The 26,227-nt window shown below is 41.1% G+C and overlaps 2 protein-coding genes, 1 long non-coding RNA gene and 1 pseudogene across 3 annotated transcripts; all 4 read left to right on the forward strand.

Moving 5' to 3' along the window:
- The first annotated feature begins 595 nt into the window (after positions 1 to 595).
- Positions 596 to 2,392, forward strand: LOC136956448 (GTPase IMAP family member 4-like). Its single transcript, XM_067250342.1, has 3 exons — positions 596 to 617; positions 718 to 1,257; positions 1,374 to 2,392. The coding sequence occupies exons 1-3, from the start codon at positions 596 to 598 to the stop codon at positions 2,390 to 2,392; spliced, it is 1,581 nt and encodes a 526-aa protein (XP_067106443.1).
- Positions 2,393 to 3,077: 685 nt separating this feature from the next.
- Positions 3,078 to 11,610, forward strand: LOC136956450 (GTPase IMAP family member 8-like; annotated as a pseudogene).
- Positions 11,611 to 17,587: 5,977 nt separating this feature from the next.
- On the forward strand, positions 17,588 to 21,285 carry LOC136956451 (GTPase IMAP family member 9-like). Its single transcript, XM_067250344.1, has 4 exons — positions 17,588 to 17,612; positions 18,772 to 19,647; positions 20,583 to 20,978; positions 21,257 to 21,285. The coding sequence occupies exons 1-4, from the start codon at positions 17,588 to 17,590 to the stop codon at positions 21,283 to 21,285; spliced, it is 1,326 nt and encodes a 441-aa protein (XP_067106445.1).
- Positions 21,286 to 24,367: 3,082 nt separating this feature from the next.
- Positions 24,368 to 25,567, forward strand: LOC136956636 (uncharacterized). Its single transcript, XR_010878225.1, has 3 exons — positions 24,368 to 24,521; positions 24,621 to 24,705; positions 24,828 to 25,567. It is a non-coding gene; the product is annotated as an uncharacterized lncRNA (long non-coding RNA).
- The last annotated feature ends 660 nt before the right edge of the window (positions 25,568 to 26,227 follow it).

Below are 26,227 nucleotides of genomic sequence, written 5' to 3' on the forward strand. Positions count from 1 at the left end.
GAAACCAAAAGGTGCACAGTCATTTCATTGTTCAAGTTAATGTTGTTTTTCTTACATCTTGGTTTGCCAAAAGTTGTTTGAACAGGGACTGATGTTTTAAAGTATCTGATTTACTGCTTTCTGCAAATTTTGGAATCAAGGAGCCTACAAGACAAGTCCCTTCAATAACAAACTGTGACATGTCTTCATGTACAGGTTTCTTGTATTCATATTTTAGATAATGATATATGTGATTTATTTTCATAACTCAGATTGTCAAATTTATTTGGATTTTTCTAAGAATCAAGTATGTCCTTGACAATAATTTAATTACAACAGTGAGTTTTTTAAGCCAATATATTATCAGTGATGCTTCGTGTGGATGTTGGAACTGAGCTGATTAGGACAATAATAATCATTATCATTTTGTGTTTAAGCTTTTACAGAGTTAGTATTGGTGTCAAAGTTGGATGTGGGAAACAACTCTTCAGGAAACACAATCCTTGGTTGGGAGGCATACAGGACATCATACTGCATCTGTCTCAGCTTTTAAAAACCTGTAGGAAGGTACAAAGTGTACAAGGGCATACCTGTTCAGGATGCCAACACAGACAACATGGCAGGGGCTCCATCAAATAGTAAGTGAATTAATTAAATACAATAATCAATCATCTATTTGATGAGTTATTGTTTCCTATTTCTAATTTGATGATAATTCATACCTCGTTTCTGTTGAAGGTCCGGATGTTATAAGAATTGTATTAGTTGGGAATGATGGATGTGGGAAGAGCTCTTCAGGAAACACCATCCTTGGCCGGGAGGCATTCAGAACATCATGCGGGTTCACAAGTGTTACAAAGACTTGTGAGAGCGTTTATGAAACAGTGTGTGGTAGACCGATATGTCTCATGGACACTCCAGCACTGAGCATTCCAGAGGCGTTTCCTTCTGCAATGCTTACCGGTAAAACAAAAACAGTGTTTCTGCTAGTGATGCAGCTGGGCAGGTTTACAGAGGAGAAGAGGGCAGTATTCCAGAAAATGGAAAACATTTTTGGTATGGAGTTGAGAGAGCGGACCATGATCCTGTTCACTCATGGAGACTTCCTGAAGCAAAAGTCGATAGAGGATTTCATCCATAAGGGAGGTGACTGTCTGGGAAGATTTATCAAGCAGTATGGTGGCAGGTACCATGTCTTCAACAACAAGTCTAAGGATCACAGACAGGTGACAGAACTGTTGGAGAAGATAAGCAGAATACATATTTTGGGAAAGTTTGGTAAGTTCTTTACTTGTTTCAGGTATGAATCTTACCATTAATAACAGCTAACATTTAGCATCACATACCCATATCCCAATGAACTAACAGCAAATATCTTACATTCCATCACATAGAACCAGAACAGAAGGAGCTAAGGATTGTTCTAGTAGGGAAGTCTGGCGTTGGTAAGAGTGCAGCAGGAAACACCATCCTGGGGAGAGTGGCTTTCAAATCCAAGTTATCACCCTCTTCTGTGACATCACAATGTGATAAGCAAAGAGGAGAGGTGGAAGGGATGAAAGTAGCAGTGGTCGACACTCCAGGTGTGTTGGACAACCTCCTTAAGGAAAAAGTAATTACAGAGATAAAGAAGTGCATCAGTTTCTCTGCTCCTGGTCCTCATGTGTTCCTGGTGGTAATCCAGCTGGGTAGATTCACACCGGAGGAACAAGAAACTGTGAAAATCATCCAGAACACCTTTGGTGTTCAGGCAGAGAAATACACAATGGTGTTGTTTACCCATGGAGACCTGCTCAAAGATGGATCCATAGAGGACTTTGTGAAGGACAGTCCAGAGCTTAGGAATTTCATTCAGACATGTCAGGGAGGATACCACGTCTTCAACAACACAGATAAGAATCCCTCTCAGGTCACCCAGCTACTGGAGAAGATAAAACACATGGTCAGGAAGAACGGAGGAAGCCACTACACCAACGAGATGTTCCAAGAGGCTGAGAGAGCGATACAAGAGGAGAAAGAAAAGATTCTAAGAGAGAATGAAGAGCAGAGAAACAGAGAAATGGAGCAGTTGAAAAAACAATGTAAAGGCGAGCATCAAGAGGAGCTTCAGAAGAAACATGAGGCAGAGGCTCGAGAGAAGGCAGAGAGAGACAATGCATTTATCCGTGGTTGTAAGATTGCAGCAGCTGTTGTTGTTGTTGCAGTAGCCGTAGGAGGTGGGATTGCAGTGGGAAGAGCAGGAGGTTTAGTTGGGCAGCAGACAGTTAGAGTAGGCGGTACAGCTGCAGCTGCAGCTGCAGGAGCATTAGCTGGGCCAGCAGTAGCAGCATTAAGGACTGTTGCAAAGGCAGCTTTTGAAGCTGCAGCTGTAGCTGCTGAGATTTATATTTCTGATAAATGTACGGTCATGTGAGTGTAATATTCAACATGAAGTCATATCATGAGTATATCTGTCTATGTTTAGTAATTAATGATGACATTGAAGTTTGTCTTATTGTTTGCCATTTCTCCATTTCATGTAATTGAACTGCACATTTATACCGTATGCGTGTTTTGTAATGATTTATACAGGTATTATAAAAGTATAAGAGATTTCACATTTAATTCATTAAGGAGACACTTTTATTCAAAGCAAAATTCAAGTAGTGCATGTAGAAATGAATAATTATTGTGTCCTTTTTGTCAGTTTTTTCCGTTGTTGCTTTTGAACTGTACATTTATACTGTATGTATTGTATTTCAATCCATAATATCTTATTTTCTGTAACTTGTTCAACAGATTTTTCAAATAAAAAAATATACAGTGACAACTCCTCCATAGCCACCTATTCTAACAGTGCAAACTCCTCTCTTGTCAAACCCCCTTTCTTTCCAGAGGACAACAATTGCAGTAAACTAAGGTTGGTGGTGGTTGGTCTTGAGAGAGTGGGCAAGAGTGCAGCAGGAAACACCATCCTGGGGAGAAAATACTTTAAGTCTGGGGTCGACTTCAAGCCACTCACTCTGAGGAGTGAGAGCAGACAGACTGAGTTGTGTGGAGGCAGACTGACCGTTGTAGACACTCCTGGCCTCCTGAACGGTCATCTGTCTGAAGAGGTAATGAGAGAGGAGATGGAGAGAGCCTTGTCACTGTCTGCCCCGGGTCCCCACGCCTTCCTCCTGGTCATCCAGCTGGGACGGTTCACTGAGCAAGAGAGGAGAGTGATGGAGGCTCTTCAGAAGATGATGGGTACCAATGTCAGGGACCACACTATGGTTCTCTTTACCTATGGTGACAGACTTCAAGAAACAAACATAGAACATTTCATTAATCAGGACAAAAACTTAAAGAAACTGGTTCAGCAATGTGGAGGGCGTTACCAAGTGTTCAATAATACCATCACAGACGACACTACACAGGTCAGAGAGCTTCTAGACAAGATACAGGAGTTAAGTGGAAAGGATGGTCAACATTACTATGTGAAAAACAAACCTAGACAAAACCATTTCTGGACAAAGTCTAATGTGAAACGTCTGATTGTTGTTGCCACGTTAATGTTATCTGTCTGGCTAGTGTGGGTGAGTGGGAAGTCAGGTGAGGCAGTCAGGTATCCACAGGTGGACATGGAGAGTGAGTCTGAGGAGGGAGGAACTCTCTGGAGCTCAGTTCAGACTGCTGCAGGGGGGCAGGGAAAGGTATGTTGTGTTTGGCTGGAGCAGCTGCAGTGGTTATCACCCTCAAACGCTTCTTAGGAATATAAAAGCTGTAGTCCAAGATGGATTTATGATCAGATTGAAGCAGATTTGTGCTTTGTTCATAGTGATTTGATTTCTTACCTGTTGTGTATGTATAAATAACGCATTGGTGAAGCGTGATCCTAAATACTACATAAGGAAGCATATCCCCCTTACCTGGGCCATTGATGAATAATAATGTTAAGCGTGATCCTAAATGCTACAGAAGTAAAATAAGGAAAGAAGCACATCCCCTTTGCCTGTTGATGAATAATAATGTTATTTAGGAGACACTTTCATCCAAAGCAACATACAGTGGGGTGATGTGAAACTCTGACCTCTTGATATTTCAGGCATTAATCACAAGTTGTGTGTTGTGGGTTTACAGTTCAGATTAAACTGAAAGTAAATTCTCTACAGAGTTTTCTTAAGTTACATGATTGAAAATAAATTGTTTTGTGACTTGTGTCTTGTGTGTGATTGTGTAAAGGAGGTATATACTGTATTGAAGGTGTATAATCTGGATGAGCAGGTTCACTTGATGGCTCACCTGAAATATCTAACACAAGAACAAAACAGTTAAACCTAATAACTTGAAAAAGATACCTGCTGGTGGCTACATACGTTCTCTGAGGTGATTTATATAGAATTTCTGAAAGTGGCGTAACAACCATTCATGGATCGTTTGGCCTTGGTGTTCTTTATACTTCTTGGCCTCCTCATGCCACATCTGTACATCAGAGGGCCGCAATCAGATGATGTCGCTTGAGGGGTGGTCCCAATGCAGGGATGTCTTCAGAGGTCCCACACATGCTGAACCCACCAGAAAATAACACAATTTATACTACAAAAAGAAATAGGCTTATAGGCTATTCATGTTTTATTATCATTGATACATTGACATTTAAGTTGTGCATGCACTTTCATTTTGGCCACATGCCCATATCAAACTGATTCAAAACATTGCTTAAGCATGTGTAGCAGGTTAAACTCACTCATCAAGTATGTAACAGGCCACCCGCGTCTATGAATAGCTAGCTTTTCGTTGGCGTAGCTGGTAGTGGGCGTGCTTGGGATGCCAGAGGTGACAGGTTAGATCCCAGGGAGGGACGAGCATTGGCCAAGTGTACCTCTGATGGAGAAAGACCATGTCTGTTACATACAACTAGTGCCATCAAAACACAACGCATGAGGAGTACACAACCGCTACACATGGTGCTTAAACTGTGCCGAAGTGTACAGCTTCTCGTTTAACACAGTTTTTTATCTTAAATTCTGTGTAGAGCAGACCTGTGCTTATTCTGTGGTAATTGTCTATGTCGAAAGGATTACATTTGTCTGTTATTTTAGTGGTGGTGCAAACAAAATGAAAAGAAGGTGGTTATAGGTATTTTCTGAGGATGTTGCAGAACCTGTCCGGGTGTGGATACCTAAAAATAATTTTTTACAGCTTCAGTTATTTGTGCATAAGTGACTCATTCGAACACATCAGCTGCAGCTTTCATACCTACCATATTGTAGAGGGTTTAATATTTGCCAAACAACCAAAATGATTCCCCTATTAAAGGAAGATGGATGAACAGTGTATTACAGTAATCAGCCTATAACAAACTTGATCTCATCAAGAGCCATATTTATATATAAATCAATATAAAAGAACAATTTTACAAGTAAAATATAAATACAACCATAACAACAATTGAAACATTTAAAAAACATTAAATGGCAGACACGCCTATTTGTTATCATTTTATGGTCTGTAAATTCAGATCCTTTTAAGATTAAAAGGTGTGTTAAGTGTGTTTGTGTTCAGTCGCAAAGAAGAGTCATGCAATGCTCCATGCATCATTCTAGGCACATACTGTTGGGACAGACAAGTACATTTATTGTACCTGTAAATTCAAATTGGTTAAAATGGAAAAACTTAAAGTGAAAAACTTGCCCGGGGCGCCAAATGTGCTAGGACCACCACTGCGTCTTGGGTTTGGGCTAAGCCCCGAATGTTTACAACGTCTGGCTCCGTGCCTGATTAACACTTGGATCGTTAAGCAGTCTCAAAAATGGTATCAATATAAAAAATTATACGATCCCTTTCTGTAAACATGATACACCCCAGAAAAGTTCACTGCACCCCCAGTCAAAGCAGGCTGCATCCGGCCCTGTTTGGTATAAAAAAAAGTGGTCCGGTCTTGGGCCTGACACTCCCGGGCTGAAAAGTGACCCCACTCCGGCCCTGATTACAATTAAATGGATACAAAGATTGACTGTCTTATCTCTACGTGAAAGGAAGTCACATTGAAACATAAATTACAGTTAGGTCCATAAGTATTTGGACATTGACACAATTTTCAGCATTTTGGCTCTGTATACCACCACAATGGATTTGAAATGAAACAATCAAGATGTGCTTTAAGTGCAGACTTTCAGCTTCAATTTCAGGGTATTTACATCCAAATCAGGTGAACGGTGTAGGAATTACAACACATTTTATATGTGCCCCCCCCCTTTTTAAGGGACCAAAAATAATTGGACAAACTAACATAATCATAAATCTAATTGTCACTTTTAATACTTGGTTGCAAATCCTTTGCAGTCAATGACAGCCTGAAGTCTGGAACCCATAGACATCACCAGACGCTGGGTTTCGTCCCTGGTGATGCTCTGCCAGGCCTCTACTGCAACTGTCTTCAGTTCCTGCTTGTTCTTGGGGCATTTTCCCTTCAGTTTTGTCTTTAGCAAGTGAAATGCATGCTCAATTGGATTTAGGTCAGGTGATTGACTTGGCCATTGGCCATTCTTTGCCTTAAAAAACTCTTTGGTTGCTTTCGCAGTATGCTTCGGGTCATTGTCCATCTGCACTGTGAAGCGCCGTCCTATGAGTTCTGAAGAATTTGGCTGAATCTGAGCAGATAATATTGCCCGAAACACTTCAGAATTCATCCTACTGCTTTTGTCAGCAGTCACATCATCGATAAATACAAGGGAACCAGTTCCATTGGCAGCCATACATGCCCACGCCATAACACTACCTCCACCATGCTTCACTGATGAGGTGGTATGCTTTGGATCATGAGCAGTTCCTTCCCTTCTCCATACTCTTCTCTTCCCATCATTCTGGTACAAGTTGATCTTGGTCTCATCTGTCCATAGGATGTTGTTCCAGAACTGTACAGGCTCTTTTGGATGTTTTTTGGCAAACTCTAATCTGGTCTTCCTGTTTTTGAGACTCACCAATGGTTTACTTCTTGTGGTGAACCCTCTGTATTTACTCTGGTGAAGTCTTCTCTTAATTGTTGACTTTGACACAGATACGCCTACCTCCTGGAGAGTGTTCTTGATCTGGCCAACTGTTGTCAAGGGGTTTTTCTTCACCAGGGAAAGAATTCTTCTGTCATCCACCACAGTTGTTTTCCGTGGTCTTCCGGGTCTTTTGGTGTTGCTGAGCTCACCAGTGCGTTCTTTCTTTTTAAGAATGTACCAAACAGTTGATTTGGCCACACCTAATGTTTTTGCTATCTCTCTGATAGGTTTGTTTTGATTTTACAGCCTAACGATGGCTTGCTTCACTGATTGTGACAGCTCTTTGGACTTCATATTGGGAGTTGACAGCAACAGATTCCAAACACAAATACCATACTTGAAATGAACTCTAGACCTTTTATCTGCTCCTTGTCAATGAAATAACGAACTCCCTTTATGAGAGAATAACATACACCTGGCCATGGAACAGCTGAGCAGCCAATTGTCCAATTACTTTTGGTCCCTTAAAAAGGGGGGGGCCACATATAAAATGTGTTGTAATTTCTACACCGTTCACCTGATTTGGATGTAAATACCCTGAAATTAAAGCTGAAAGTCTGCACTTAAAGCACATCTTGATTGTTTCATTGTGGTATACAGAGCCAAAATGATGAAAATTGTGTCAATGTCCAAATACTTATGGACCTAACTGTAAATCAACACAGTATAAAAGAAGAAATGGATGAACCCTTTGAAATCCCCCCCCACCCCCATTCAGGAAAAGGGTAGAGGGAGGGCAGGAGGGATGGACTGAGCTTGCAGAAGGAGGGGGGTGGGGAAAGGTTGGTTATGTTATGAATACAATAAAAAACACAAACAGACTCCAGGCTCATACACACCTATTAACATGCACACCTATTAACATGCACATTCATGCACAAATAGAACTGAGGCACAAAAACACACCCACACACAAACACACAGACTACAGATGAAACTGAAAAATAAAGTCACATGATTGAAAAGAAATGGTGTAGGTGTGTCATTACTAGATTATTAAGGAAGCACTGAACAACATCTGAGGGTATAAAGATAAAACTGGTTATAGAGTAACTGCTCAAAGAAGTTTACCACAAACCAACTGTGAGGAAGTAGCAGATACACGCAGCAAAATTCATGATGTCCAGCAAATCTGATGCACACGGTAAGATCTCTTTATGCTTCTGTTTGCAGAGAGCTTTTGGCAATTCTGGGTCCAGAAAATAAATTGCCATTTTGACTAATCTTAAATCTTTCCCTTAAAAATATATGTCACATTACAAGTTGACTAAATAGCCAGGCTGAATTCAACAGTGCAATATATGAAAACCTTTTTTATACTGTATGTTTTAGTGAAATTACTCTCACTTTTAATGTCCCTGACAATCTCCATGATCATAATATTGCCTTTATATTAAGGCTGTCCTAAAGTTATAAATAGTCATAAATTATAAATGTATAATAGCTGTTGGGTGTAATATAAACTGTATCAAGAATAAAGAGAGACTTTTCAGGAAACAAAAGGAAGTACCAGAGCCACAAAAATGCAACTAAACTTGAGATGTAACTTCCAATCTTTTGAGAAAAGAGTTAATTAACCTGGATACATCATTCTCAATACTTGCAAATTGTCACTTACAAGGTGGGGGAACCATAGTCAATTTTGGTATCTAATTTACCATACCACTGGTCCGTCAATATTGTCTCATACAACCAGCCTTTCAGTCAACCTAGCAAAACAGATGACCAACTCATTCAACATTAATGTGTTGTTATTTCTCTGATGCAGCTGCTACAGTAGTCAGCAATCTTATCAAATGTGACAGTAGATAGATACAATAATTGTTTAAGCGTATCTTGTCCAAGTATATTGCTATTACTATTACAATAATGTATTCAAATACAATACTTTAGGTAGTCTAATTTACTGAGCTAGCTAGCTAGCAACATCCTTCAAGGCCTGTCATTGTCAGTGGTATGAAACACCAAGCTTGGGAGCATTAATCATCCCATCCTAAGAGTTGTTGATCCTGACTGAAGCAGGAATCTTCTGTAGTTGTACTGTTTCCTTGTCATAACTGTAAAACATGGCTTATGTGTTTTCAGTTTGTGAGAAGTGTCCTTATCACTGAACGAAAGACAACAACAACAAGATACCTGTTGTAGTGGTAACAGTACCAAATACAATACCGTCCCATTAGTCTTGATGCCCCAACATTAGTGTTGGTACACAATATAGCCAAGTCTACAGTTAGTAGCAAGGGAAACATTGAGATTGGTCTTCTTCCAATGAGTTTCTGTGTTATCCACCAGGTCAAAAAGAGACAGAGTTGAGGATTGTGCTGGTAGGAAAGACGGGAGTCGGAAAGAGTGGAGCAGGAAACACCATCCTGGGGAGAGAAGATTTCAAATCCAAGTTATCCCCCTCTTCTGTGACATCACAATGTGATAAGCAAAGAGGAGAGGTGGAAGAGATGAAAGTAGCAGTGGTCGACACTCCAGGTGTGTTGGACACCCTCCTTAAGGAAAAAGTAATTACAGAGATAAAGCAGTGCATCAGTTTCTCTGCTCCTGGTCCTCATGTGTTCCTGGTGGTCCTCCAGCTGGGTAGATTCACACCGGAGGAACAAGAAACTGTGAAAATCATCCAGACCACCTTTGGTGTGGAGGCAGAGAAATACACAATGGTGTTGTTTACCCATGGAGACCTGCTCCAAGTTGGATCCATAGAGGACTTTATGAAGGACAGTCCAGAGCTTGAAAATTTCATTCAGACATGTCAGGGAGGATACCACGTCTTCAACAACACAGATAAGAATCCCTCTCAGGTTATCCAGCTTCTGGAGAAGATAAAACACATGGTCAGGAGGAACGGAGGAAGCTACTACACCAACAAGATGTTCCAAGAGGCAGAGAAAGCAATACAAGAGGAGAAAGAAAAGATTCAGAAAAATATGAAAAGCAGAGAAACAGAGAAATGGAGGAGTTGATAAAACAATGTGAAGGCGAGTTTCTAAAAAAGCATCAAAAGGAGCTTCAGAAGAAACATGAGGCAGAGGCTCGAGAGAAGGCAGAGAGAGACAATGCATTTATCCGTGGTTGTAAGATTGGAGCAGCTGTAGTTGGTGTAGTAGTAGTTGTAGTTGGTGGGATTGCAGGGGGAGCAGGAGGTGTCGTTGGGCAGCAGACAGTTAGAGTAGGCGGTGCAGTTGCAGGAGCAGCAGCTGGGCCAGCAGGGGCAGCAGTAAGGACTGTTGCAAAGGCAGCTTTTGAAACTGCAGCTGGAGCTGCTGAGATGTATATATTTCTGATAAATGTAAAGTCATGTGAGTTGTGTAATGTTCAACATGAAGTCATATCTTGAGTATATCTGTCTATGTTTAGTAATTAATGATGACATTGAAGTTTATCTTATTGTTTGCCATTTCTCCATTTAATGTAATTGAAATGCACATTTATACTGTATGCATGTTTTGTAATATAAAAGTATAAGAGATTTCACATTTAATTCATTAAGCAGACATTTTTATTCAAAGCAAAATTCAAGTAGTGCATGTAGAAATGAATAATTATTGTGTCCTTTTTTTCCAGTTTTACACATGTACAGTTTTTTTTAACTGTACATTTATATATTGTATTTCAATCAATGACATCTTATTTTCTGTTACTTGTTCAACAGATTCTTCAAATAAAAAATTATACGGTGACAACTCCTCCATTGCCACCTATTCTAACAGTGCAAACTCCTCTCTTGTAACCCCCCCCCCCTTTCTTTTCAGAGGACAACAGTGGCAGTAAACTAAGGTTGGTGCCGGTTGGTCTTGAGAGAGTGGGCAAGAGTGCAGCAGGAAACACCATCCTGGGGAGAAAAGACTTTAAGACTGGGGTCGACTTCAAGCCACTCACTCTGAGGAGTGAGAGCAGACAGGCTGAGGTGTGTGGAGGCAGACTGACTGTTGTAGACACTCCTGGCCTCCTGAACGGTCATCTGTCTGAAGAGGAAATGAGAGAGGAGATGGAGAGAGCCTTGTCACTGTGTGCCCCGGGTCCCCACGCCTTCCTTCTGGTCATCCAGCTGGGACGGTTCACTGAGCAAGAGAGGAAAGTGATGGAGGCACTGCAGGAGATGATGGGTACCAATGTCAGGGACCACACCATGGTTCTCTTTACCTATGGTGACAGACTTCAAGAAACAAACATAGAAGATTTCATTAGTGAGGACAAAAACTTAGAGAAACTGGTTCAGCAATGTGGAGGGCATTACCATGTGTTTAATAATAACATCACAGACACTACACAGGTCAGAGAGCTTCTAGACAAGATAAAGGAGTTAAGTGGAAAGGATGGTGAGCACTACTATGTGAAAAACAAACCTAGACAAAACCATTTCTGGACAAAGTCAAATGTGAAACGTCTGATTGTTGTTGCCACGTTAATTTTATCTGTCTGGCTGTGGGTGAGTGGGAAGTCAGGTGAGGCAGTCAGGTATCCACAGGTGGACATGGAGAGTGAGTCTGAGGAGGAAGGAACTCTCTGGAGCTCAGTTCAGATTGCTGCAGGGGGGGCAGGGAAAGGTATGTTGTGTTTGACTGGAGCAGCTGCAGTGGTTATCACCCTCAAACGCTTCTTAGGAAGATAAAAGCTGTAGTCCAAGGAGGTGATCAGATTAAATCTGCTTTGTGCTTTGTTCATAGTGATTTGATTTCTAACCTGTTGTGTATGTATAAATAATGCATCAGTGAAGTCTGATCCTAAATGCTACAGAAGTAAAAATGTGAAAAATCACATCACCCTTACCTGGCCTGTTGATGAATAATAATGTTATTTTGGAGACACTTTCATCCAAAGCAACATATTGTTAGTGATTTGAAAATCTGACCTCTGCAGTCAAATGCTCTACCACTGAGCTGTAACCAATGCTAATTCCATCTACCATCAGCCAACTGTTTAATACGGACTGTCTTTTTATACAATATAATGATGGCCAAAATCCAATGTAAAAGCATAACATTTACTCATGCAATCCTCTTTGTAAGTTGAAGTAACACCTCTTAAAGTTAGATCTCGGTGAAACCCTTAGAATAGAAGCTTTGCGAACACTTCTTTATTTTTTGTGTTGCAAATTTGCAATGTTATTCTACAGACTATATCAAGATGACAAGAGTCTCATGACTAGTATCAAGTATCTGGGCAGTGTTCAAACTACTAGAAGGCTGTTTCTCCGCCTCCCCTGTGTATTCAAGTAATTAATATAAGATAAGAAAATGTTATTGTCCATAACATTTGGATACAATGACAATATGCCTTCACCATCCTGGCAACATGATGTGGACAAACAATAAAGAACCACTAATATACATAAAATACATGTTCCGCAGCAGCAATTAGCTGCATCTGTGTCTAGTTTAGTGGTTGTGTGTGTATATACCCCTGTGGTCTTTGTGTTCCCTGTGAAGTCTGGTTCTTTCATTATTTAGTTTAGGAAGTTACCCTGTCTGCTATCTGCTATAGCCTTATCCAAGGCCGGACTTACCATTGGGCTTCACTGGGCTCCAGCCCATGGGCCCCGCCCTGTAGGGGGCCCCGCCCGTTTACATTTACGCACAGTGGAGGACTGGGCTATTTATTAGTTAAGTTAAGTTATGCTAGCAAGATTCATAGGCAATAACATTGTGTACGGTTGACAAACAGTAAATATAATCTGACAATATGTTGGACAAGAAGACCAGCTAGCTAAACAGCCATGTCATTGTCCCCAAATCAATATGAAGATTTTCACGAACAGGCCCTTATCCATGTGTTTACCTGTAGACTGCTTTACCACAAATATCAGACTGCCAGTTTTGCCATTATCTGCCTGTGAAAACAAACCTTTGTCTGTGCCTTGACTACTCTACAATAAAACCTTTGCACTTGGATACAATTCCATGCCCTTCATCCTTATAAAAGATGCTTAGATACGTTGGAGTAAAATATTTTTCGACAGTTAACACAACATGTGTGTTGTCTAGATGAAACTGTCAAATTGACAACCATTTAACCGAGAGGACCCTTGATGGTGAAATTGAAACTGGAACCAACAAACTTTTAGAGTTTATTACCAATGATCAAACACACACGCACATACACACACCCTCAGGGGGTTATACATAACACATTTGTCATTCTTCAGCTTTTAAAAACACCCACTGTGCAGCACTCCTCACCCCTCCTATTCCTTCTCCTTGTGGAGCATTTCTACAAGGGCATTGGCTGTTGTGCCAATGGCCATCAAACACCTTTGCCCTCTCATTGGGTGACATGCACTAATACCCGGCCCAATCCTGTCCTTTACTCTTGACTTCTAGACAAGATACAGGAAATAAGTGGAAAGGATGGTCAGGAAAACTATGTGAAAACAAACCTAGAGAAGACAATTTATTGACGAAGTCAAAGGTGAAGTTGATAAAAGGCAAGATTCTAAAGAAGTATGAAGAGAAACTTTTGGAGAAACATGAGGCAGAGGCTCGGGAGAAGGCACAGAGACACAATGCATATATCTGTGGCAGTAAAATGGGAGCAACTGTAGGGGGTGCTGTAGGATTAGCAGTTGGTCTGATAGCAGGGGCTGCAACAGGGGCAGCAGCAGGGGCTGTTTAGGGGCAGCGAGAGGGGTTGTTCGAGGGTCAGCTGCTGGAGCTGCTACTGGAGCTGCTTTAATGAATGTTTCTGATACATGTAAGGTCATGTGAGTTGTGTAACAATCAACATGAAGTCATATCTGAAGATATTTGTCGATGTTTGTTAATTAATGGCGACATTGAAGTGTTTGTCTTATTGTTTGCCATTTTTCATCAAATGAAACTATACATTTATACGGTATGCATGTTTTGTTATTGTCTCTTGAATTATTACATGCAAGTATCATCAAGTATAATAGATTTCAGATGTATTCATTCAGCAGACCATTTTGTTCAAAGTAACATACAAGTAGTGAAGGTAAGATACCCTGGGGTGTACATTTTTGCCCGTAGATAACCCACTGTTATAAACACTAGGTTAGGTACGAGCAGGGGTCACTTTTTGTTCTGTAGTAGACAGTCAGCTTGTTAGGATTAGAGTGTGTACGCAGGGACAGAGGTGTAGGGAAGCATAGGACCTTTCTGTTTTGTTTCTTTGTTTGGGCCCCGTTCGCCCAGCCCTTCTACTGATCCCTGTTGGATCCAATACCTGGTTATGTGGTATTGTTGATGTATGTATTTAGTAAAACATCCCGGTATGGGTTATTTTGCTACTTGGTGTTGTGGTCTTGTATTGTTCGTGGTAGTTTGATGCACAAACACCTCTGCACACATCAGCTTTTACCCCAGTGCGCGTGTAGTCACGGGCAGTTACGTCTCCTTATACATACAAGCAAGATCTTTAAGGTTGGAGCGTAACAGTAAGCCTATCTGCAATAAAATTGAGCATGCAGTAGGTGTCACAGCCACAGCCGTGCCCCCCTGTTTTTGGTTTTGCCCTGTCCTAGTGTTTCCCTGTCATTGTCTTCACCTGTGTCTCGTTCTCGTTAGCGTCATTGTGTCCACCTGTGTGTCGTTTGGTTCTGTGTATTTAGGTTTCTGTTTTGTGTCCAGTCTTTGTCTTGTCATTACTACCCATTGTCGCTGCGCGTTACCCTGTCTGTGTCCCGGTTTTTTGAGTATTAAACCCTTTGTTGACAATGCCTGCCGACTCCCCTGCATTTGGGTCCAACCCCACCTCACGTCGTGACAGTAGGAAAGTATATCATTCTGTCAATACCTTTCAATATTTTCATCACAAATGAGAAAATATGATGATAAACAGCATCTTTCATTGATTCTAAAGCTTGAAATTTTTAAAAAATCAAAAGATTTAGGTTGTACACCTGTAATTTAATTCGTAATAGGCTAATGAATACATTTAATGTCAATAGAGAAAGTTCTCATGCGGCTTTCCTAAGTGTGTACAGGTGTAGGCCCTACAGTCATGCTCTTAACACCATACCACCAAACAATGCAACTTATCGAGCAGAACAACATATTGTGCCAATACACCAGTGCATTACTTTCGAAATACTAGCAAGGAATGTCCCTTAACTGCCGACCAGTCACGCTGTGCACACTTGAGTACAGACGTGGGATCATTGTCATTCAAGAGGGCATTAAAAAAGTAGGCCTATCTGCAATCAAATTGAGCATGCAGTAGGAAAGTATATCATTCTGTCAATACCTTTCAATATTTTCATCAAAAATTAGAAAATATGATGATGATGAAAACAGCATCTTTCATTGATTCTAAACCTTGAAATGTTCTTGAAAATCGAAAGATTGAGGATTTACACCTGTACTGTAATTCATAATAGGCTAATGAATGCATTTAATGTCAATAGAGAAAGTTCTCATGCAGCTTTCCTTAGTGTGTACACGAATACACATGTGGAATCCACAATCACATGGTGTGAAGTTTTGGTCCTGATGGACAGCATCCTTCTGCCGGAGGGGAGTAGCTGTAATAGCGAGTGTCCAGGGTGGGAGGAGTCGGCCACAATCTTCCTCAATCGCATCAGGGTCCTCGAGGTGTGCAGGTCCTTGAGGGTAGGCAGATTGCAGCCAATCACCTTCTCAGTGAGGGAGCTGATGTTCAGTTCCCACTTGAGGTCCTGGGAGAGGATAGTGCCCAGGAAGCGGAAGGATTCCACAGTGTTGACTGGGGAATTGCACAGGGTGATGGGGGTGAGTGGGGCTGTATTCTCCACTGTCTTAACCCTTGTGCTGCCTTCGGGTCACATGACCCAAAGGTTCATAACGAACCATCGTTGTGTTTACCCAATTGTACCCAATACAAAAACATATAAAATAATTTTCTTTTAACATTTGCAATGTGGGGGGTCTGAGACAGCCCAACGGTTAAAAGAAAATGCTTCACTTTGTTTTTGTATGCGGTAAAGTTGTCGTAATACGACGGTGGGTCACAATGACTGATGGGTCAGAACGACCCGAAGATAACACAAGGGTTAAGAGCATTGAGCTCTAAGTTGTTCTGGCTACACCAGGTCACCAGGTTATCAGCTTCCCACCTATAGTCACACGAATCCCCACCAGAGATGAGCCCAATAAGGGTGGTGTCGTCCGCAAACTTCAGGAGTTTGACGGACGGATGACTGGAGGTGCAGCTGTTGGTGTACAGGGAGAAGAGCAAAGTGGAAAGGACGCAGCCCTGAGGAGATCCGGTGCTGAATGACCGAGAGTCAGAGACTTGTGTTCCCAGCTTAACGCACTGCTTCCTGTCAGACAGGAAGTCTGTGATACACCTGCAGGTGGAGTCTGGCACGTTCAGCTGGGAGAGCTTGTCCTGAAGCAGGCCGGGGATGATGATGTTGAAGGCAGAGCTGAAGTCCATAAACAGGATCCTGGCGTAGGATGCCAGTGTGTCCAGGTGCTGGAGGGTGAAGTGGAGGGCCATGTTAACTGCATAGTCTACAGACCTGTTGGCTCTGTAGGCAAACTGCAGGGGGTCCAAGAGAGGGTCCATGATGGCTTTGAGGTGTGCCAGCACCAGGCGCTCAAAATACTTCATTAACACAGAGGTCAGAGCACTGTCAGAAAACTGAAAACTAAGGTTTCATAAAATGTGTATTCATGCTTGTACTCAGGGATTATCTCAATTGATAAGATATATTTCTAAAGAAACGTCCAATTGAGCCCTGTCATGATAACACAAAGGTTTTTGCACATTGGCGAGAAGCTTAAATCAGGCAATAAATACAATATGTGTGTTGTTGGCTGCAGTTACAGTCCAGATGAATCCAGCAAATTCTCTGCAGAGTTTTCTGAAGTCACATGATTGAAAATAATTTATGTTTGCGTGACTTGTCACATGCCTTCTGTGTCTCATCCCTACAGCTAACAGGTTTTATACAAAGAAGATGGAATGTCTTTGTGTAGGTATGATAGTTCCATTGGTTTCTTCCCCAGGTTGGGTGTTGTCCAAGATGATTCACAGGTGTGAATGGAAGGTAACTTCAGGAACATGGCCTTAAAGTGTTCATGCAGCGTTTACACATCTAAATCTACCTACACAACATTGATCAATGTTTTTGTTAATAAATAACAATTAGATGGATACAAAGATTGACTGTCTTATCTATACATGAAAGGAAGTCACATTAAAATTAAATCAACACAGTGTAAAAGAAGAAATGGATGAGCGAAAAACCCCCACCCCCATTCAGGAAAAGGGGAGAGGGAGGGCAGGATGGATGGACTGAGCTTGCAGAAGGTGTGGGGTGGGAAAAGGTTGGTTATGTTATTATCACAATAGAAGCACAAACAGACTACAGGCTCACGCACACCTATTAACATGCACATTCATGCACAAATAGAACTGAGGCACAAAAACACACCCAAACACAAACACACAGACTACAGATCAAACTGAAAAATAGTCACATGATTGAAAAGAAATGGTGTAGGTGTGTCATTACTAAATTATTAAGGAAGCACTGAACAATATCTGAGGGTATAAAGACAAAGCTGGTTATAGAAGTTGAACTGCTCAAAGAAGTTTACCACAAACCAACTGTTAGCAAGTAGCAGATATACACAGAAGAATTCATCATGTTCAGCAAATCTGATGCACGTGGTAAGATCTCTTTATGCTTTTGTTTGCAGAGAGCTTTAGGCAATTAATAAATTGCCATTTTGACTCATCTTAAATCTTTACCTTTAAAATATATGTCACATAACAAGTTGACTAAATAGCCGGGATGAATTCGACAGTGCAATATATGTTTGTGTAGTGGTGTCGCAGAGTGAAACTGAGAACCTAAATTATTTTTTATACTGTATGTTTTAGTGAAATCACTCTTACTTTTAAATGTCCCTGCCAATCTCTACGATCATAATATTGCCTTTATATTAAGGCTGTAATAAAGTTTTCATACATTATAAATGTATAATAGCTGTTGGGTGTAATATAAACTGTATCAAGAATAAAGAGAGACTTTTCAGGAAACAAAAGGAAGTACCAGAGCCACAAAAATGCAACTAAACTTGAGATGTAACGTTCAATCTTTTGAGAAAAGAGTTAATTAACCTGGACACATAATTCTCAATACTTGCAAATTGTCAGTTACAAGGTGGGGGAACCATAGTCAATTTTGGTATCTAATTTACCATACCAATGGTCTGTCAATATTGTCTCATACAAACCAGCCTTTCAGTCAACCTAGCAAAACAGACACAACAACACATTCAACATTAATGAGTTATTTCTCTGATGCAGCTGCTACAGTAGTCAGAGATCTTGTCAAATGTGACAGTAGATAGATACAACAATAGTTTTAGCTTATCCTGTCCAAGTATCTTGGACAGGATATTGCTATTACAATACTCAAATACTCAAATACAATACTTTAGGTAGCCTAAATTACTCAGATAGCTAGCTAGCAACACCCTTCAAGGCCTGTCATTGTCAGTGGTATGAAACACCAAGCTTGGGAGCATTAATCATCCCATCCTAAGAGTTGTTGATCCTGACTGCAGCATCAATCTTCTGTAGTAGTACTGTTTCCATGTCATAACTTTGTAAAACATGGCATATGTGTATTCAGTTTGTGAGAAGTGTTCTTATCACTGAATGTAAGATAACAACAACAGAATACCTGTTATAGTAACAGAACCAAATACAATACTGGCCCATTAGTCTTGGTGCTGCAACATTAGTGTAGCCAACTACAGTTAGCAGCAAGAGAAAAACTGAGACTAGTCTTCTTCCAATGAGTTTCTGTGTCATCCACCAGGGCAAAACAAGACAGAGGATTTGTTGAGGATTGTTCTAGTAGGGAAGACTGGAGTTGGGAAGAGTGCAGTAGGAAACACCATCCTGGGGAGAGAGGCTTTCACATCCAAGTTATCACCCTCATCTGTAACACAACACTGTGATAAGAAAAAAGGAGAAGTGGGAGGCAGGAAAATTGCAGTGCTCGACACTCCAGGCTTGTTTGACACCATCGATAACGAAGAAGCAATGACAGAGATAAAGAAGTGCATCAGTTTATCTGCTCCTGGTCCTCATGTGTTCCTGGTGGTCCTCCAGCTGGGTAGATTCACACCAGAGGAACAAGAAACTGTGAAAATCATCCAGACCACCTTTGGTTTTCAGGCAGAGAAATACACAATGTTGTTGTTTACCCATGGAGACCAGCTAGGACCAAAGGACTCCGTGGAGAACTTTGTAAAGGTCAGTCCAGCGCTTCAGAGTTTCCTTGACATATGTCATGGAGGATACCACGTCTTCAGAAACAAAGATGAGAATCCCTCTCAGGTCACTGAGCTACTGAAGAAGATAAACCACATGGTCGGGAGGAACGGAGGAAGCCACTACACCAACGAGATGTTCCAAGAGGTTGAGAAAGTGATACAAGAGGAGAAGGAAAAGATTCTGAGAGAGAATGAAGAGCAGAGAAACAGAGAAATGGAGCTGTTGAAAAAACAATTTGAAGGCGAGATTCAACAGAAGCATCAAGAGGAGCTTCAGAAGCAGCAAGAGGAGCTTCAGAAGCAGAAAGAGGAGCTTCAGAAGCAGCAAGAGGAGCTTCAGAAGCAGCAAGAGGAGCTTCAGAAGAAACATGAGGAAGACGCTCGAAAGAAGGCAGAGAGAAACAATGCATTCACCCGTAATAGCATATTGAATGCATTAGGAGCAATTGTAGGAGGAGCAGGTGTTGGATTTCTAGCAGGTGGGCCATTAGGGGCAGCAGCAGGGGGAGCGGGGGTAGCAGCAGGAGCTGCTGTGATTTATATTTCTGATAAATGTACGGTCATGTGAGTTGTGTAACAATCAACATGGAGTCATATCTGAAATATGTCGAGTCAGGTGGCTGAGCGGTTAAAGAATCGGGCTAGTAATCAGAAGGTCGCTGGTTCGATTCCCGGCTGTGCCAAATGACGTTGTGTCCTTGGGCAAGGCACTTCACCCTACTTGCCTCGGGGGATTGTCCCTGTAATTACTGTAAGTCGCTCTGGATAAGAGCGTCTGCTAAATGACTAAATGTAAATGTAAATGTCGTTGCATGTATGGTAAAGAATGATGATTTGAAGTATTTGTCTTATTGTTTGGCATTTTTCATGTAATTGAACTCTACATTTATATTATATGTATTTTTTGTAATGATTTCTTGAATTATTACGTACAAGTACTTTAAAAGTTTAATTAATTTAGCATACATTTTTATTCAAAGCAACATGCAAGTAGAACATGTACACATTTAATTATAGTGTACTTTTTGTCTGTTTTTGCAATCGTTGCTTTGTCAAGTAATTGTACTATTTATTTACATAGTATGTATTGTATTTCAATCAATAACACATCTTATTTTCTGTAACTTGTTCAACACATTCTTGTAATAAAAAATGCATACAGTGATAATTCGTCCTCCAAGCTCATGACTTATTCTTAATTTTTTTATGTGTGAATTTGAGGTATTTTACTTTTAGTATAGATTAATCAAAACAGAAAGCAGACATCTTTTGCAACACCTTCAGTCCTTACAGCCACCTATTCTAACAGTACAAACTCCTCTCTTGTAACCCCCCCCCCCTTTCTTTCCAGAAGACAACAATTGCAGTAAACTAAGGTTGGTGGTGGTTGGTCTTGAGAGAGTGGGCAAGAGTGCAGCAGGAAACACCCTCCTGGGGAGAAAAGACTTTAAGTCTGGGGTCGACTTCAAGCCACTCACTCTGAGGAGTGAGAGCAGACAGGCTGAGGTGTGTGGAGGCAGCCTGACTGTTGTGGACACTCCTGGCCTCCTGAACGGTCATCTGTCTGAAGAGGTAATGAGAGAGGAGATGGAGAGAGCCTTGTCACTGTGTGCCCCGGGTCCCCACGCCTTCCTCCTGGTCATCCAGCTGGGACGGTTCACTGAGCAAGAGAGGAAAGGGATGGAGGCACTGCAGGAGATGATGGGTACCAATGTCAGGGACCACACCATGGTTCTCTTTACTTATGGTGACAGACTTCAACAAACAAACATAGAAGATTTCATTAGTGAGGACAAAAACTTAAAGAAACTGGTTCAACAATGTGGAGGGCGTTACCATGTGTTCAATAATAACATAGATGATACTACACAGGTCAGAGAGCTTCTAGACAAGATAAAGGAGTTAAGTGGCAAGGATGGTCAACATTACTATGTGAAAAACAAACCTAGACAAAACAATTTCTGGACAAAGTCAAATGTGAAACGTCCGATTGTTGTTGCCACGTTAATGTTATCTGTCTGGCAGTCAGGTATCCACAGGTGGACACAGAGTGAGGAGGGAGGAACTCTCTGGAGCACAGTTCAGACTGCTGCAGGGGGGGTGTTGTGGAATCTCGATTATTGGGCAGGGTGGCAACCGGTGAGGTATACAGGGATCAGGTCAGGGGCCTAAGGAAGAGACTGAGGCCTAGGCCTTTTTAGATCTGCTTTTAATGTGTAATTAATGCTGTGATTTTATATGATGTCCTGGTTTTATGTTTATTTTAACCATGTACAGCAACTTTGAGAACTTTGAAAAGCGCTATATAAATACAATTTATTATTATTATTATTATTATTATTATTAGGAAGCAAGAATTACACTTTGAACAGGCTCAAACCAGAACAGGGGAGAAGTCTAGTGGGGAATTTGTTTGGCAATCCAAGGATGGAGAGTGTGTATTTGGAGGAAGTGTTGCCTGTTATGAGTAAGATCTTATGTAACCATGAGCTTGCTAGACGAATCAACAAGATTGTCTAGCATGGATGAGGGGGCGCAGCTGTGAACGATCAGAAAGTAGGACTTAAGAGCTATAAGTCTCCCCAAGGGCCGAAGTCATGTCTCAAAAATGGCAGGCAAGGCTCCCCAGAACAGTGAGGAGAAAGGGGGGCCAGGGTGAGTCAGCGTTAGGGGAGACTGGGATGTGTGCGAGTGTCTCAATAGCAGAACAATAGGGGTCTTGCCAAAGTTTGGAAGGAAAAACCCATAGAGCAGAAGCCAGAGAAGGAGAGATTGAAGATAGAGGAAAGGGTTAAGCATGAGAGGATGGAGACTGAGAGCTGAGGTGAACTGGCTTTGATAAGAAACTAGAACATGTAGAGTGGGGGCTTTTGGGGTGAAGGAAGTTGATCAACACTTTAAGAGCCAGGGGGCATCTGCCTTGCTGAATAAACCATCAAGCCACCTTGCCGTTGAAAGATATTCTGTCTCCGACTCTATTTTTGAGAATCCTTCTTAAAGACGTCTCTTCTACAACAGGGGCAGGGAAAGGCCTGATGTGTTTGGCTAGAGCAGTTGCAGTGGTTTTCACCCTCAAACGCTTCTTAGGAATATAAAAGCTGTAGTCCAAGGTGGATTTATGATCAGATTAAAGCAGCTTTGCGCTTTGTTCATAGTGATTTGATTTCTAACCTGTTGTGTGTGTATAAATAACGCATTGGTGAAGCGTGATCCTAAATACTACATAAGGAAGCACATCACCCTTACCTGGGCCATTAAGGGATTAATAATGTTATTTTGGAGACACATCCAAAGCAACATACAGTGGGTGATGTGAAACTCTGACCTCTTGATATGCAGTCAAATGCTCTACCACTGAGCTGTAACCAATATTAATTCCATCTAACATCAGCCAACTGTTTAATACTGACTGTCTTGTTTTACAATATAATGATGGCCAAAGTCCAGTGTACTAAAGTTCTAAAAGTGTAAATGTACTCATGTAATCCTCTTTGTAAAAGAAAGTTGAAGTAACACCTCTTAAAGTTAGATCTTGGTGAAACCCTTAGAATAGCAGCTTTGCAAACATAATTTTTGATGTTGCAAATTTGCAATGTTACGTACGTAGACACACACTCTCTCTCTCTCACACACACACACACACACAAACCCTCCTATTTCTGTAACATGCACATTCTTGCAGAAATAGAACTCAGACACAGAAGCACACTCTCCCACACACACAGACCACTGATGAAACTGAAAGTAAATTCTGTACAGAGTTCTCTGAAGTCACATGATTGAAAGGAAATTGTGTAGATGTGTCATTTCCCTTTTGTATTTTCTCCTTCCATCTAACAGTGAGAATAACAAGAATCCATAAATCTATGGTGGCCCTAAAGTGCAAAACACCCCCACTATTATGAGTACATCCCCCAAATAAACACTCTCTCCATAATTTTATAAATCTTTCCCCAACATATGAACACACTTCCCTCGAAGTGAACTCCACCCAAATAGGATGACATGCTCCCCTAATGCTACTCTCCGACCCCCAAATACAAAGTTATGCTACCCCAAATGTGAAACTAAATTACATTAACTCACAAAGGAAAGGGTAGGTACAACACTTTTGTCAAACAGATATAAGATACAGATGGTTACTTTATAAGTACACTGGGTAAGGTAATACACAGGGTAAGATTTCTTTATGCTTTTGTTTGCAGAGAGCTTTCGGCAATTCTGGGTCCAGAAAATAAATTGCCATTTTACAGTTTTTCTCAATTGCTTAAACACATTTCTTGAAATTATGCCTCCTTTTCTCAAAACACAAATCCATAACTTCTCACCCAATTCCCCAAACTTCCTATTTTCAGGTCCAAATGAAGCTCTGCACTCAAAACCATTCAATCCTGCTGAAAAAACAAACTTTGCCCTCAGACATGACACACAAGCCCTCAAAAACACACAAACTACAACATCTTACACACTGGTGAGAAATTCAAAACAATACTACAAAAAACGATAATAAACTATGTTGCTTGGGGATCTCCCCCTCAAAAACATTTTCACATGATGAACACAACAAATGTAAACTTTTGTAAAAATGTTATTACTTAATGTACTGTACCAAACAACAACAAAAATATTCTGCCCCAGCATCCTGTCTTTGGCCTGGGTCAGGCCAGAGAATCTCGTCAACAACACAGGTTATATTGGCCCTAGCCAGGCAGCGGGGGTAAAATCCTCTTGCATGGAACAAGGAGACAAAGCCATGGTGGTATCAGTTGCCTGACGACCCGCCTCCATGCCAACCCAATTTATACAACACAGTTCTCCATAGTCATTGGTCCATACACAATCATCATACAGACATGCAGTTGTCCCATGCATAGACATATATATATGTCTATGGTCCCATGTCTCTTCATTGGCTAACTCCCCTGCATAACTTGCTCGTGTGTGTGTGCTTGTGTGTGTGTCTTGGAGTTTCCCTCTGCCAGGCTTACTCAGCAAGTTTTTATGGAATCGCTTTTTTTTAACACTAAGTTTATGTAATGCAACCGGTCTGTCTTTCTTCTAGCCGCTGCTGCATTCCCAAACCTGGTCCCACTAAGGGGTTAGCTGATAAACAGAAACTGAAAGCAATCACAATCCCTCAAAACAGGAGTTTTGAGGGGAGTCCTCCCCCGCATAAATGCCCATAAATACTGCCATTAGTTTCCCCATTGACTCACTGACACTCTCATCCAGACAACAGTAACAGACAGAAAATTGTTAATAGACGGACATCAGACACAAAAGAAAACGAGTAAGTATTATCTGTTTGTTAAACTAATGCACCTTTGGTTTATCTTGCAAACAATCTAGGCCTAGTTTTATAACCATTTGTTTATTTTTGTGATTCCAGAATGGCTTTTATTCCTGCTATTGGTGCTATTGTTGGTGCTGTTTCTGGTGCGGCTGGTGCTGCTACTGGAGTCGGGGTGGCCATTGTATGAATAAACATATTTTTTCTGGGAAAATAGTAGGCCTATAGGCTATTCTAATACAAATATCACACAAGCTTCAATATTACGTTATTGTGTCTCATATGCTTTTATATCCATTCTCACAGGCTAGCTCGATTCACCATAACACCCATGTGGCAAATGCGTCCAATGAAGTTCTTCTGATTCATATCCACGGGCCAGGTGGAACCACCAATGAACAGAAAGTCAAGCCAGGAGACGTCGCACATTCTGGCACTGAAAAAGGCAAGGTTGAAATAATGGTTTTCAGAGCAGACAAGCCACATTTGTATGAGGTCAGGAGGGAACTGCCCTCTGACATCAGCGTAGTCGTCAAAGAAGTCAATGGCCAACTTAAAATTGTACGGGTGAAATATGGCACACTTTGGCAGGAAGATGAGTAAAATGTGCAAAGCTGTGTAAGCTATAATGATCCCTAATGACTCGTTCAGGCTGTGACTGACAACCTGTATGATAAAAGGATAATAAAGCACAGTTGTTTGACATTATATTTCATTAGCCATCCTTTACTAAATTGATTTGAAAGTAACGAGTCATGTAAGTGAAGGTGTTTGACACCAAATGTAATTTTGCTTATCAGTTGTTGATCAATCTACGTACTAGTTTATTTACAATAGAGTAGACCATTAATCAAATGTTTTTTTTCCTTTCAAATATGCTTTAAAATATAAAGATAAGTTGAAAAATACTATGAATGTCGTCTTACTCGTGTGAAAATATGCACATAGGTCTGACGTAGCATGGACATTTAATAACATTTGATAATGATTGTGCCAATGCTGGTAAAATCTCATTCAGGACTTAATAAAGTGTATTGAACTTAATCACCTACAATTAAGGAGGAATCAGGATCTTTTTTTTAAACTGCTTGTTTCACACACAAGTGTATTTCCTGGAGCCTCATATTTCGCATTGCTGAATATGTAAATTAGTATATTGCAAAAGCAATTTGCCTACTGAAATGGGAGAAAAGAGACTGTGGCCAACCTCAAGCCACTGACGGAGGCGTAAGAGCAGACAGACTTCCTTCTATTGAAAGTGAACGTGAAAGTTTGAAACCTCACAAAGTTTACATTTTGATAAGATTGCCTCCATAAGTAGTTGAGGGAAAACAGAATAAATGAACAAGAGCATCAAGGAAACTGTTCACTCCTTCAGCACACACATTGATTGATTCTGCAGCACTGTTCTCCTGATCTGGAATCATTTTTTATGAACTGCAAACCTTTTTACTCGCCACGCGAATTTGCGTCATTCATCCTGGCCGGCGCCTACATCCCTCCACAGCCCAGCGCCAAGGAGGCACAACGCGTGCTCGCCGACCAGATACTGAGTGTGGAGCGAGTATATCCCGAGTCCTTGGTTATTGTACTAGGCGACTTTAACAAACGAAATCTCACCCAAGATCTCCCCAAATACAGACAATTCATTAAATGCCCAACCAGAGAAGGGAACCCTCTGGATCACTGCTACTCTACAATCAGTA

This window comes from Osmerus mordax, chromosome 14, assembly GCF_038355195.1.
Source record: "Osmerus mordax isolate fOsmMor3 chromosome 14, fOsmMor3.pri, whole genome shotgun sequence".
Lineage (NCBI taxonomy): Eukaryota > Metazoa > Chordata > Actinopteri > Osmeriformes > Osmeridae > Osmerus > Osmerus mordax.